Source organism: Lemur catta, chromosome 23 (genome assembly GCF_020740605.2).
Source record: "Lemur catta isolate mLemCat1 chromosome 23, mLemCat1.pri, whole genome shotgun sequence".
Lineage (NCBI taxonomy): Eukaryota > Metazoa > Chordata > Mammalia > Primates > Lemuridae > Lemur > Lemur catta.
The window spans coordinates 12,034,098-12,048,565 of record NC_059150.1 but is presented as its reverse complement, the minus strand read 5'-3'; the positions used below and the strand labels follow the sequence as shown (position 1 = coordinate 12,048,565).

The following is a 14,468-nucleotide window of genomic DNA, read 5'->3' as shown; positions in this document are numbered from 1 at the left end:
TTGTGCATGTGTGTGTGTGTGTTTGGGAAGTGGGAGAGAGAGAGAGAAAGAAACAATCCGCTATCACTACTACCTGTTTCAAAAAGAAGTTAAGGCATCTCCAAGGTGCAATGGTTCTTATCTCTAGACATTAGCCTGACATGAACCTCTGAACATGCTTTTGCCAAAAGGGTAAAAAAAAAAAAAACATTCAGGTCATTGTGTCTTCTTACTTTGCCTTTCTCATCACCAACATCTATATTCCAATCCTTTTGCCCAATATTTATTACTTGCTTATAATGTGTGAGGCATTGAGCTGGGTGCAGCTTTGATTCATGACTGGTGCATTGAATTTTAGATCTTTTAAAGGTAGGAGTTAAATCAACCACCAAGCTAGGTCTCAATTTCTATTGACATATCTAAATCTCCAGCATCTTTCTCTTCCCTTTCTCTTACAACATCCTTCTCTTCTTCCTCACTATGGAAAGAGACTCCATGTTTAATTGCCCAAGGAAGACTTCATGCTTATGGCTCTAGTTCACCTCATCAGAAATCTTTGCTACCATCCAGAGAGCTGGCTGGAAGTACAGCCTCCACTAACTGGGAAAACACATTTGTTCCAAAGCAGGGACTTTTGCGCTTACGTGGCAGCCTCTGGAGTGGGCTTAGATACGATAATGTCAATCTCTAGTCATCAAGACAATTGCTCAAAATCCTCAATTTAGTAACAACCAACTTAATTGCTAAATTTTATATCCATCTGGTAATTTATTATACAAGAAACATGCCTCCACCTGCCCCCAAATGCTACTATTCTGCTACCCCAAAAGACCAACGACTACAAGATTTTTAAAAATTTACTGAAAAGACCAATGTACAGAGGAAAAAAAAATCATCAGTTAAAAATAGCTGAAATTCAGAATAGGTCTAATAAAAAATATAACTGGCACCTCTACATAAAAGTCAGGTTCAGAATTTAAAAGAGTCATAAAAAGATAGCCATTTTTAAGTCAAATACAGCTGAGTTTTATGTTTAATTGTGCTCTCTCGCTTTCCAAAATAATTTGCTTTGTATATGTTAGGACAAAAGATTTCTGTGTATGGCTGAACAGAGGTTAATCATGCATAGAGGCAGCTGCACCAGGCCCAAAGAACAGACCTTGGGTGAACCAGAGAGAGACCGATGCTGTCTGAATAAATCAGTACCTGTATATTTCCTTTAAAAAAAAAAAGTCTCACTTAAAGATTAAAGAGAGAATCTAACTTCCCATCCACATCCATTTTTCTCCCACCTCAGCCTCCCATAAATAAAGTGCTCTTCATAAGATTTCATCGGGCTTTCTTTAAATGGACCAGAAGCCTTGCAGATGGTTTAAAGTAAGAATCCTTGTCATGGGATTTTAGGCATCTGAAAACTGACTTTTCTCTTTATTCCATTATAAAACTTACCATCTTTAAAAAACATCTGAGAGAATTCAATCAATATTTACAATGAGATTTTTTTTTTCCATCTCTGAATCTACTCTTTAAAAAAACTGAGAGAGAGAGAGAGAGACGAAGATAATACAGGAAGAACAGCAAAAACGAAAAACAAAAAACAAACAACACCACTGCTGGAAAAGCACATATTAAACACCAGGCCCCTTGGGGCAATGAACAACTTGTGAAAGTTGCAAAGATGTTGGTTTAGTTTTAAGCTTTTTCTGCCATCAGGAATGCCACAGGCATGCTGATAAAAGTCTGTCCCATTGAATAACAGGAAAGATTGAACTCTTAAGAACATACTAATCTACGTTATTCTAGATATTGTGTAAACCTAACCTTTGGGGAAACTTTTTGTTTTCTTTTTGTTTTGTTTCTTCCTTGAGGGGAAAATCAAAGGATATTGCACTTCCCGAATAAGGTGAGATTTCGGACATGTCTTGAAGATCTCCGCACTCGGATTTGATGAGTGACAAGGAGAGCCCTTCGGCGGTGCTGGGCGGGTGTGCTGGTGAACAGGGGTGGTGGCTCAGGTGGTGAGACGACATCTTGGTCCTCAGACTCGTCGTATCCCTAGTTAAGTCTAAGGATTCAGGAGAGGCTCTGTCTTTGCCCGAGAAGGAGCCGGAGGGAGCACCTAGTGGACTCTGGAAGGGGTAGGCCATCAGGGGCAGGGGGAAGGGGTGGCGGAAGGTGGACGTGGCGAAGCCTGCGGTGGCAGAGAGAGGCGACTGGTGCAGGGGCTGGTGGTGGCTGCCGGCGGCGGGGCCGGGGGCGGCCTGGTCGGAGGAGTTCTTGCGGACAACCAAGGGCAGCGCTTCCGTCTGGTCCGTGGCGCCGGGCAGCTGCACGTTGCCGAAGGTGTCCAGGGGGTTCGGAATGATGACGTCGCCGAAGCACTGCAGGCGCTGGTTGGCCGTGTGGAAATTGTGGTTTTCCCCGTTGACTGCGAACCTGGCCTGGGGGATCTGCAGCGGCGGGAAGCCCTGAGGAACCTGGCGGGAGGGTTTGGCCGCGAAGACTTTGACCACAGTGTCCACGACTTGCGACATGGCAGTGTTCAGCTCCTGCTTCAAGGTCTCGGCCAGGTGCTTGCCTTCCGGCTGCAAGGAGCTGGGCCCGTGGTCCCTTTCTTTGTGGCTGCCTTCCCGCTTCGGCTTGTTTTCAGCCATCTCCTGCTCTCGGATCAGGGCGCGGGCCCGGTCGATGAACTGGCCCGGGTCGAGCTCGCACAGCTCGTTGTCCGACCTCCCGACGGAGTCCTGGGCCCTGGCCTCCAGGATCTCCGAGCGCATGCTGTCTTCAGACAGGTTGCCATCTTCGTCATTTTCCGAATCGGTGCTGTCATAGATCTGGTAGAACTTTTCCTGCAGCTGGCGCAGCTGCTTCTGCATGTCCTCCAGCTGCTGTTTCAGCTGTCGCCGCTCCTCTCGCTTCTGCTCTTTGCGGGCTGAAACCAGCTGCTGGAAACTCTGCTGCTGCTGCTGGGGCAGCTTCTGCTTGCGTTTGTTTTCTCTGTAACTTTCTCGGGGACTCACAGACTGCGGGGCCATCTCTCTTTCATTTTCATTGCCCCTTAATGCCACGCTGGGGGAATGGCTCATACCCCGAATTATATTCTCAACCCGGGCACGCTTTGCTCTCAGGTGCTCGTCACATAAGCGATCCATATCAAACTGGCTCATAGTAGGCCTGCCAAAAGGGGAAAGACACTCTGGGGGGCTGTCTCTTGAAGAGTTGCTGCATATATCCTCCTGATGTACTTCGGAGCCTGTACTAGAGAGACCGCTGGCTTGGAAACTGGGCTCCGTGCCACCATTTTTGTTCATGTTATTTTTCAACAGCTGGGAAATTATGGTTGCTCCTGGAAAAGGCATCATGGCATCTTCATACGAGTTCGCCCTCTTCAGCAGCTTGCGGAGTACATTTGACTTTTCCCCATCTGCATGCTGCACCACTGAATACTCAACATCCTGCTCAGAACCTTGGGGATTCATGGCACTAAAAAACGTTGCTCTTGCCTTAGCAAAAAATGCAGATGCTGTCCCTACCGTCCTTTTCACTCCAATGTCAACTCTTCTCCTCTTGGTTTGCCGGCTTAAGAGGGCTGTGCTGTCATGGTCAGGCATCACTGGACGGTTATTGTGCCATCTTCAAAAGCTCGTCAGCTGGGCACAGCTCAAGAATCCCGGGACCCTGGCCAACAGAACAAAAGGACTGATGAATCATTTTCTTTAAATTTCTCCAAATTTCCTGACCTCAATCCTGAATCAAATGCAAAATGCATAGGCTCTGGGATTTATGGCACATTACAATTATTGCAATTTATTATGCACTCTGCTTGAAATGAAACATTTTTAAATATTTCTGCTCCACTGGTTTAAGATGGATTAAGATTAAAAAAAAAAAAAAAGCAAAAACTGCTTAAGCACCAGTAATATGATTCTCTTTCACAAATGCCTAAAATGATACTGTTTATCTTCAGAAGAAACAGTAGATTATAAGAACACAGCCTCTGACAACCAATTGATTAAATTTTGGGCATTGAGATTCACATTGTAAAAGAAGATGAAAGTGGTCTCTACACTTAAGAAATAAGGTTACATTTTGAGGTTGTGTGAAATTTGGATGAAAAATTCCATTTCTGCATGAAAATTATTGTGGTTTTAATGTTACTAAAGAAAAAAGACTCTAAAATAAATGTAAATTTTTAACACACACCCTTTATTACTGAATTGTAAAATATTTTTGTCATATGTAAAATGGGAAGAACACCCCAATCAGGATCGTGCAAACATAAACAGTCGATTTACCATTGAAATCGATGCCCAAATACTCATTTTACAAGTCTGCTTATTTAGCATAGTTATGTATTTTTTATTAGTGAAATCATATATGAAGATGTTATCTGTTGCTATATCTTAATATAAGAATATTTATAAATTTTCACAATGTCCTTATGATGACTTAAATTATTACAAAGTTGGATTCACTGCAAAAGAAGGATGTTATCACATTTTAAAAATCAATATGTGGAACAATAAATTATTGAACTAGGCAAGGATAAATATATCTCCAGGATGAGTTTTCTTCTGTTAAAATCTGCCAAAATAATACTTCAAATGTCCAAAGAAACTCTTTAAAACACATCATGTGTGAATCTTATTTCCTATGCCAAATTAAAGAAAAATAAATAAAAAGACTGAGAGAATATACATAAATAAGAAAGAAAATAACATCAATCAAACGTGAGAAAGGGAAATACCTTCTTTGTATATGAACTTCCATTGTTTCTTGGGAACACAATATAAAAAGAGAACATCCTTCCTTGCATTTTGTAAAAGACACTTGACATATTGTGTGACTTATTAACTAAGTGATACGAACGCTCAATTTTGTACACATATAAGATGTCACATCTTTTTGTTTACAATTAATGTTTTATGAAGAAAATAAAAATAATTTTTTCATGCCGGGTTTATCTAATATTAAACATCACGTTTGCTTAACAGAGCACATCTTCACAATAACAGGGTCTATTGCCAAAGGCAGCGTGCAGAGTGTTTGGAACAGCTCCCATCTCTTTCGGTTCACCTGTAAAAACATCTACGTGCTCCCTAGGACTGCATCTGTGGCTAGTTTTAAAGAATGACTATCCATGCAAATAGGCATAATTTCAGCATGAAATAACCTGTAAAAATCCAGAAAATGCTCAATGCTTAGATGGCGACAATATGTATTTTTTTTTAAGTGACAAGGATTTCATCATGCAGTCTTTTGCTCCTGGTTTTTATATGAAGATAAAACATTTTAAGAGAACCAGCTTTAGGGTATCATGAAAGCAAGATGCTGCTTCCTTATAAATATACATATATATTGGAATGCTTGAGGTTGAAATACTTTTTGTAGGCTTCAGGATAAAATTTGCTGAACTTGGAATGGAGACAGAGATCTCAATAACTTCAATATTGGGTTCAAAATTGAATTCAGAATGATTGAGACCCCCTCACACACTGATAATAAAATTGGTTTCGGGAATACAAAAATGCAGTGATGAATATTACGCTAATACACTAGATCTGATAAATCAGGTTAGCTGTCAGGTGCGAGAAAGAACAAGGAGAGATTGTGAGGAACAAGAAAAAGGATTAATCATTCCAAAGCTCTATCAATCACAGAAATGCTTGCATATAAGGGGGGGGGGTTACAAGGAAGATTTTTTTGTTTGTATATCAGCTTTCCAAAAATTGAGTTCTTTGCCATTATTTTAAAATTTTGTCTCTTTTCTTTTTGTGTACAAAACCTTTTCTCTTTAATATCACCTGCAAAGCACACAGATCTTCAATTAAAATGTAGAGCAAACTTTCTGCAGCATTTTTTCTTCCCCTGTTAACCTTAACACCCAAACAGGACTTTCCTCCTGCCATCCTTGCTTGCTATGGGAAGAGCACCTCTTCAACAGAGGCTCAGAAAGGACACACTGGTGTAGTTGATGAGTACAAGGTCATCCCCAGGCATCCTTCCTTTTCCAACTGCCATTTACCTCTGCGTCAACTGCACTTCCTCTCATCTAGCCTAGGTATCAACAGCTGCATCCCTGCCTCATGCTGGAGCCAAGAGGAGGGCTGTGCTCTTCCTAAGGTGGAAAGAAATGATACTTTCATCTTCAGTGGAGAATAAGTGTTAATTAAACATGCTTGTGGGGTCTGTTAAGAACAAGATATCTTATAACTCCCTCTGTATTCACTGAACTGAATTGATTTTTCCAGTTCTCTTCCAATCAGTCAACATTTTTAGATTAAATGATTTGTTTTCTGTTTGGGGCTCAAATAATTTAAATACTTTTAGGTCTTGTAAACTGTCTGGCTGAAACATGACAAAGAGAACAAGACAAGTGGGAACAATAAGAAAAATTATAGAATCCAGAAAAATAAGGCATTATATTAAGAGGCATAAATAAGCAAATTTCTCTATACAGCTTAGACCTACATGTAGAAATAAAGGTAGAGTGGTAATACACATTGGGAGCATAACCCATGGAGACTATGGGCAAGATTAAATAATAATAACTGGTTGACACAGTACTTTATTAGCATTGTGTCTCACAAACAACATACATATACTGCAGAAATATATATGAATATAATTCCCACATAAGAAAATGCACTGTTACATGACCATAATGTAGATTAAATCACTTGAAAGCATTTTCCAAGTGCTTACATGATTTCCCAATTTAGAATTTAAAGGATGCTATGGAATGACTTTATCATCAATATTGTCCTTTCCATTAGGATTTTTAAAAACTCCTTTATTTCCCAACATAGGTATTAAACCATAATGTTTCAGCTACAATTATTATTGATTCTTATTGTATTTTCATTTTAACATTAATTTTGAGTCTAATCAGGCAATATGAAGCCTTTTGATCAGCATTGGTCAACATCAATGTCAACAAGGAGACAGAAAAATACTGATGTAGAATTTGAACGCAAATGTATTATTGATCAGATACACATACTCTATTTCTGTAAACTCCTCTTTTATTAATGCAAAAATTTATATAGAATTTTTTATTATTAAATATTTTGTTGTACCAACTGGCATATAAACTACACAAATGCTTTAATAATTCCTATACAATGCACATCTTAACATAGCAGATTGCTCCTAGAAAAAGATATGACATGGACAAACATCCAGGTATAATCAAATCAGATTTTAACCACTCCAAAAGATTCTTCATTAAAATCTGAGTTATCTGACTTTCTATTTAACATGGAAAGTCCTGAGGAAACTGATGACTTAAGGTTAATAGGAAGGAATTTTCAGTAAAGAATTTCAAAGTAACACTTCAGTATGCAGTAGAAAGTGGTTAAGTGCTCCATTTTAATGAAGAAGTTATTTTGGGGAAGGGGATGCAACTTTTACTGCATCTATCTGGAGATTCTGGACAAAGAAGTGTTTCATTATGGTAATTATACAGACAGTTCAGACAAATCTTTTATGAGACCGGGAGATTGTAAGGTTGGCATGGTTTCCTGCTTAAATTATTTAGATGATCTATCTTTGTTGGGCTATCTTTATTCGAAGAAGTTGCTCAAGCCTACATTTGACTTATTTTAGAAAAATCTTCCTTGAATGGGCCTCTAATCTACTTGGGTCAACCTGGTTATGAGATTTCAATTGGAATATCATTAACAAAGAATATTTCAAATCAATCTGGAAATCAGCGCTTCAAAGGGGGAAAAAAATCAGATGATTTGATTTAGGTAACCCCCAAATCAGCAGGCTATATACCTCACTGTATTCAAGAGTTCATTTCTACTAATTGTCAACTTTTCCTTCAGAGATATTTCTGCTTACTATCAGGTTAGGAAAGCCTTCGATGTTATTTTGAAGAACTCATTTGACATAAGTTAATACTCCAATTAACTAAGATTGTATTGTTGGGTAGGTTTTAAAATTTCCTGTGACAATAGAGTTCCCAAATTGTTTAAGATTTCATTTAAGATTATTCCATCCTGTGAAAAATTCCATACATTTTTTATCTGCAAAATGAACACAGAATATTTTCTGAGACCTGCCTAAAATACCAATTTGTACTTATTTAAAAAGTAATAATTCACCAAATTGGTAAATAAAAGAAATCAAGAAATCATCTTAAGAAAATACACTTACACTTTTCTCTTTTTGCAGAAAATTGAAATACTCTCAATGTCCTTTGAGAATGCACTAGGCAATGAGGTTTGAAAAATTCCCTATGTATATATCCTTTCCAATTGATACAAGTACTTAGTTAAAATCTTATAATAATAGGTCATGCACAATCCGTTTTCATATTATAATGAGTAACATTTTATCATTTCTTTTGTTAATTCTGAATCTAAAAATTCTTATGTTAATATGGCAAATTTGAGACAATCCCTGAAATGATATAAGAAATGCTTTTAAAAAGGCCTATTTGAGTTTTAAATCAAATAAAAAGGAGGTCTGGCAACTTAGAGAATAAGCTACCTCAGGTTTTAAGATTGCATGTGCTGCTTGTAGAGGAACGATGCTAGGAAATGAATAAAGTGAGAACAAAGATGTATGTTATGTGTGCATGACTTTTTTTTCCCCACAAGGTGGTGATTAAACTAAATAGAATTCTGCATAATGGACACATAAAATATCAATAAGTTCCAAGCACAGATAACCCCTATTAAAAATAAAGCAAATGAACATAGCCATAGATGACATTTGAGTTACCAAAGAACTTCAAAAGCATCCAAGGAAAGTACTGGGGGAAACTTTGATATTAAGTGTAAAGAATAAATGACACATACTATCTCATTTTCATGGAAACAATGACAATCACCCCAACAACAAAACCAACCAACAAAAACCATTCGCCATCTAACCTATTCCTGTGCAAGTCAGTTTAAAGAAGTAGTCCATTTAAAATAAATTTTCAAAGGCCAAGTTTTAAGAAGTCAGATACAGTGCTTACATCGAATTCCCAACATCTTCCCTCACAGGTCCAGCCACAGTCCTTAACTTCTTCTATTTTACCATTCTTCTATTCTATTTACCCAACATATCCATGGTGTAGCCCACAGACAGGTTAACAGGAATACTCTTCCTTCCTCACCACACACAGCCCATTTCGTTTTGAAAATACGCAGAAGTTCTTGCAAGAAACTCTTCGTAGAACTGACTGCCCTCATCTTGCATCAGATAGAAAAGCAGTTACCTTCTCATGTACTTGAGATTTTCCTTCTCCATCAAAGTCATATCTAGGACATTTGGCACATGTCTGGTACAATGACAGGCTCATTCTACTTTATGAAAGTATTTAACATATGACTTGAAAGAGTTTATGCACATACCTATTCTTTCTGAGCAAGGAGAAAGCATGCTGAAAAGATAAGCTTTAGCAACGGTAACACTTTCAAACTGACTTTGGTATTCTTGGCAGTTACACATCACCCGTGGCCGTCCAAAGCAGCACACACACACACATACACACACACACAAACACACACACACACACACACAAAGGACTGCTCTCTCTCTCTCTCTCTCTCCCTCCCTATCTTTGCCAAGCACAGACCTGGGAGATAGGCTTAAAGTGGAGGGAAGCAAAGGGAAAGTCAGTCTCCCTCCACCTGCTGCCTGAAGTGGGGGTGCTTTTGGCTGACTGGTAGACAGAAGCCTGGGACACAGCCTCAGGAGCAGTCTGCCAACATCCTTAAGAAAAATAAACAAACACATACCAACTTGCCCCCCCACCCCCATCCAAAGAACTCACATGGCAGGGCTCAAAACACAACAACAGCCCAATTCCCATTAGCTCAGACAATCCTATTAACCAGGACAACCATAAATTCATAAACCTCTACAACCCTCGAGCAAGCATTGTGGTCTGGAACTGTACAGACACACGCAGACACAGAGGAAATTTGCACCTGTCTTTCTTGACACAACACACCTGTCAGGCCCTGCCCATGCGCACTCTAATAGACTTCTGCCTACCTAGTTTAGGAAAGGAAATGATTTTTTTTTTTTATAAGGGAGGGCATGGGTGGAAAAGAGAGAGACACAGAGAGAGAGAGAACAAGAGGAGAGACTCTTCCAGCCTTGACTTTGAGAGGAGGCCACCCTGTGCTTGCTCTGTTTTCATAAGCTCAAGGAGACAACACAGACCTTCTTGGAAAAATAAAAACAAGCAGGTGAGTTCCCAGCCTTCCCCCAGGCGGAGTAGGGTTCTGGGTTGCCAAGAACAGCAGTTTCACACTCCAACCTGCCTCCTTGGGCTATTTAAAACTATCGCCCGACCCCTCCTCCTAGCTCAGCTCTCTGTCTGCCTGGAAGGCTCTCAATTTCCCAAGAAGCCGGGAAGGGGAGACCTGGGAGTCTGGGGAAAGCCGCTCCCCCTTTACGACCCCCATCACTCCCTCCACCAACGTGCAGCTTCAGCAGGAGGAGAAACTGGCGGCCACACGAGAAGAACCAACAACTTGCTAAACTGGACTTTGGGTGATGTCTGCCCCCCGCTCCCGCCGCGTCCCCCTCCTGGTCTGCTCGGGCAACACAGCAGCTCTTCCCCCCTCTTCCCGCCCTCCTCACCAGCCTTCCCAGTAACAATTGCTCTCACCTCGCCTCTCCTCCCTCCTCAGTCCTTCGAACTGGGGCAAAACGGTAGGTACCACCCAGATCAGACCCAACCAAAGCTGCCCAACACCGCCAGCGATCGCTGGGAGATTCCTCGCCTCCGATGTCCCCTGCCCCAAGAACGCCCCTACCCCCACCCGGAGCGCGACCCTCCGGTCCTCCCGACGCCTGGGCCCTGATGCCTGCACCACGCCAGCCCCCAGGCTCCCGGTGCCGCCTTACCCGACTCCACTTGACCCAGCCCCGGGTCCCCGAGCTCAGGAGAGGGGCGCCCTGTTCGTTTCCCGGGACCCATCGCTCCATCGCGCCAACCCCGATTTCAACCTTTCAGCTTCGACAGCGTTTTGAGCGGAAAGTAATAGAGCGCCCCCCATCCTCTCCTCCCCACTCCCGGCCCTCCGCCGGGGTTAAAAAGGAGAAGTGAAAGGTATGCAAATGACAAGCAAATTGGAAGAGCCAGGAAGAAAGGCAGCTCTAATAAACAAGACAAAGAGAGGGGACGTGAGACTAGCCCCGGAGTTTTCACCCGGGGGAGCAGGGGAAGATGAGGCTCGGCGGAAAGCGGGCATCTAGAGGAACAAAAAGCGACCCGGTCCCCCTCGCGGTCCTCTCTCCCGAGAAGAGAGGGCAAGAGAGAGAAGGAAGGGAAGCAAGCGCCTCCTCACACCCCAGAAACAGTACACAAAAGGTGACAAGATCAGCGACAAGTCCAGCAACATCAGCCTTCCCCCCGTCGCCAACACCACCCCCAGCCACCGGCAGGAAAGGGAAAGAAATAAAAGCCAAGCGGATCACTTACTCTCAGGAACTGCCCGGGAGGAGCGGAGCGCTGAGTCCCACTGAGGCTCCGGCTCAGAAACTGTTTAGAGGGCTATTTTATTAGGATTCATTTAAATAACACCATTTTTCTCCTGGAAAAAAAAAATGTTTACACGGCTATGAGTAATGGGAGGCTCTTTTCTCTGCTTCTCATTCAAGAGCAAGCCAGTGCAAGTGGTTCTGGAAAAGGGGAGGGACTGGCGAGGGGGAGAAGGTACTTACGCGGAGCGGAGAGCCGTGGGACCGAGCCTCTCTCCTCTTTTTTTTTTTTTTTTTTTGCCGGCAGAGAGAGGCAAGAAAACACGCGCGCGCACACACGGCGCTATCTTGCGGGTGATGACTGTGATAATTGGACAAGGGCCGGTGAGTCTGTGCGAGAGCGAGCGAGCCGGGCGAGTGGGAGAGGGAGAGGGGAGCGAGAGGAGGGCGGGGAGGGGACAGCAGAGGCGAGGAGAGAAGGGGCGAGAAGGGGCGAGGAGAGGAGGGAAGAGGAGCAAAAGCAAAGAGGAGCGGAGCGCAGAGGAGGAGCGGAGAGCGGAGGAGCAAGGAGGGGAAGAGGAGCGAAGCGGAGCGGAGAGGGAGCAGGCGGACCCGGCGAGAGCTCCTTTGCGCCGCTCTGCTTTCCCCGGCTGCAATGGTGTATTATTTCAGAGCGCTCCCTCAGCTGAGGGCTCCGCTCCACAACAAGATTTACTTTAAGACACAGCTGAAGGAAACAGGAAGACTGCACGTCACAGTCCGACTGACGTACCCGGCCCCGGCACCCAATCGCAATCGAGAGGCGCCTTCGGATTCAAGGGGGGATAGCGAGGCAAGAGAACTTGGGAGGAAAAAAAAAATATAAAAGGGGTGGGGGTGAGGGGCTGGGAAGAGAGGAGGGGAGAGGGGCCCCCGCGCTCCCCCCTCCCCGGCCTCCATCCCCGGCCCCCACCCCCACCCCAGCGCTGCCGCTGCTTCGGGGCGACTGGATCGCCGCGCCGGGCCGGAGCGAGCCATCTGCGGGCACTATGCAAAGCGGGAGGCGCGAGCGGCGCCCGGCTCACACTCGCTCTTCCAGGACGCAGGTCCTCTCTCTCTCTCTCTCTCTCTCTCTCTCTCTTTTTTTCCTTTTTTCATTTCCCAGATACAGCTGATCGAGTTCGCCGAGTGGCCGAGCGAGTGAGCGCTCCTCGGACTTGGGTGGAGGAAGGCACGGAAAAGTATACGGGAGCAAAAGTGGGGGTTTCAGAAGTGGGGGCGGTGTAGGCGGAGGGAGTGAGGGATCTGCAGATCATTCCACTTTTAAAACGATCCTGGGTAGTATCAGGAATACATGTCACCTTTGCTTCCTTTTAAAGGGGAGGTGGACAGTAAAATACAGGTAGGTTTGGTATTGAAATAATAGGTGCCAGAGGTTTCACACTGGGTCCGCCGCATCTGATATCAGAAGATCAACATTGGCTGAGTCCCAGTTAATCTCCAGTCGAAATTATTAGGAAGAAGAATATTTACCCTTGGTTACCTCTAACAACATTATTTGGATTGCAGGTACATCAGCCTTTAAAAAATATGTCACAAACATTGTCTCGCGATTACCCCTCAATGATACACTCACCCCAGAATGGCCAAGGAAAGCGGTTCAGTACAGGATTTACACAGTTTTGACGCCTGGGTAACAAACTTTGAAGCTTATTAGGGAAGAAATTTCAGACGCTTAAATTTCAGGCTTCAACGTAAAGCCATAGAGAATTCACTTTGGTTTGACATTTCTTGGATGAAAAATAACCAGCAAGATTTCTCCAGATATTGTGGTTCTTAAAGAGCTTCCTGGGCTTTGCAAGTTACAAATGCTAAAGAGCGAGCTTCCATCCGCAGCTAGAACGTCCCTTTCGCCGCACAGTAAACGGCTTTTAATAAAGCAGACGACGCGTTTATGACTTAAAGATCCTATAAAAGCTAGGACCTGTGAGAGCTGCGAAGCAGAAACGTTCATACATAGTCGATTAAACACTCATTTTTTTAGGTGGGACGAGGACAAATATTTTTTCGTGTGTCACTCAAATTTAATCAGATCAAAGGTTGAATCATGCTGTGTCGTGACAACAGGGTATTTATGAGATGTGTTACAAGTACACTGGCCAAACACTACCACCATCTTCTGGGAGACACACACACACACACACACACACACACACACACACACACACTCACACACTCACTCCTTTCTAGGGAATTTACACTTTCAGCCTCAAATTTACCAAACTGTAAAGAGGATATTAAGTCTTCTCTTTGAGTAAGAATAGCGATGTTAGTATGTCTGAGTCTGTGCCCTGTAGGAAACTTTTGGCATGGAATTCAAACACTGAAAAGAAGAAAAAAATTAGGCCGGCCAGGTTAGGTGTCGGCGATAAGAAAAGGGACTTGCGTTGAGCATCCCCCAGCCTTCTTTTCGCCCCCTTTCGCCGCCCCCAGACACTCCCCCCTCTCCATTATGAAAACAACACAGATGAGCACACTCACACCTCCGACGATGGACTATTGTATCAAGTGTTCTCGTCGGGATGTGACAATTTAGGCTGGGGACAGAAATAATCTATCAACATGCCCATTAGACACAGGATGGAATAATGCTTCTATTGGTTGGGTCCCTTCGAGGTAAGCGGGTGCATTGAGCGGGGAAATTTGGGGTCTGAAAATGGATCAAAGCTACTTCCTTTCTTCTTTTTCGTCCTAGTATTTTTCTTTAAGAATCTTAGCTTAGTACATATAAGTTAGCTCCAGCCTACAGATAAACTGGTAGGAGTAAAGGATGTATGCCCTCCACACCTTAAAACCATCTGCTCAGTTTGACATTTAAAAGAGAGGAGAGCAGAGGAGGAGGAGGAGAATCGGGGAGAAAGGAGACAGGGACAGAGAAAAGGATTCAGACTCTGGAGAGAAATGGGTTGAACTTTAGCCCACAAGTTTGTGTCAAGTGCACTTGGCGCTCGGATGCACGTTTTGCACACACCATGCCCGGAACTGGCTGCGGGAAAAGTTCCCTGCGAACCCCA

The 14,468-nt window shown here is 43.3% G+C and overlaps 1 protein-coding gene and 2 long non-coding RNA genes across 14 annotated transcripts in view; 2 read left to right on the top strand and 1 right to left on the bottom strand.

The window, feature by feature from the left end:
- PROX1 (prospero homeobox 1) overlaps positions 1-11,881 on the bottom strand; it is a 51,829-nt gene extending 39,948 nt beyond the window's left edge. For 2 of the 6 annotated variants that reach the window (XM_045536493.1, XM_045536497.1), the window contains exons 1-3: positions 11,659-11,881; positions 11,417-11,528; positions 1,866-3,657 (exon numbers count right to left, since the gene is read on the bottom strand). In XM_045536493.1, the coding sequence (XP_045392449.1) occupies positions 1,866-3,590 (1,725 nt within the window). In that variant the 5' untranslated portion in view covers positions 3,591-3,657; positions 11,417-11,528; positions 11,659-11,881. The other 4 variants (XM_045536494.1, XM_045536496.1, XM_045536498.1 and 1 more) reach the window with 3 other exon arrangements.
- LOC123627086 lies at positions 10,011-12,277 on the top strand. Its single transcript, XR_006731127.1, has 4 exons — positions 10,011-10,175; positions 10,417-10,644; positions 11,723-11,799; positions 12,137-12,277. It is a non-coding gene; the product is annotated as an uncharacterized LOC123627086 (long non-coding RNA).
- An 84-nt stretch (positions 12,278-12,361) lies between these two features.
- Positions 12,362-14,468, top strand: part of LOC123627085 — a 60,224-nt gene continuing 58,117 nt past the window's right edge. For all 7 annotated transcript variants that reach the window (XR_006731123.1, XR_006731126.1, XR_006731124.1 and 4 more), the window contains exon 1: positions 12,362-14,070. This is a non-coding gene — a long non-coding RNA (uncharacterized LOC123627085). The remainder of the gene's footprint in view (positions 14,071-14,468) is intronic.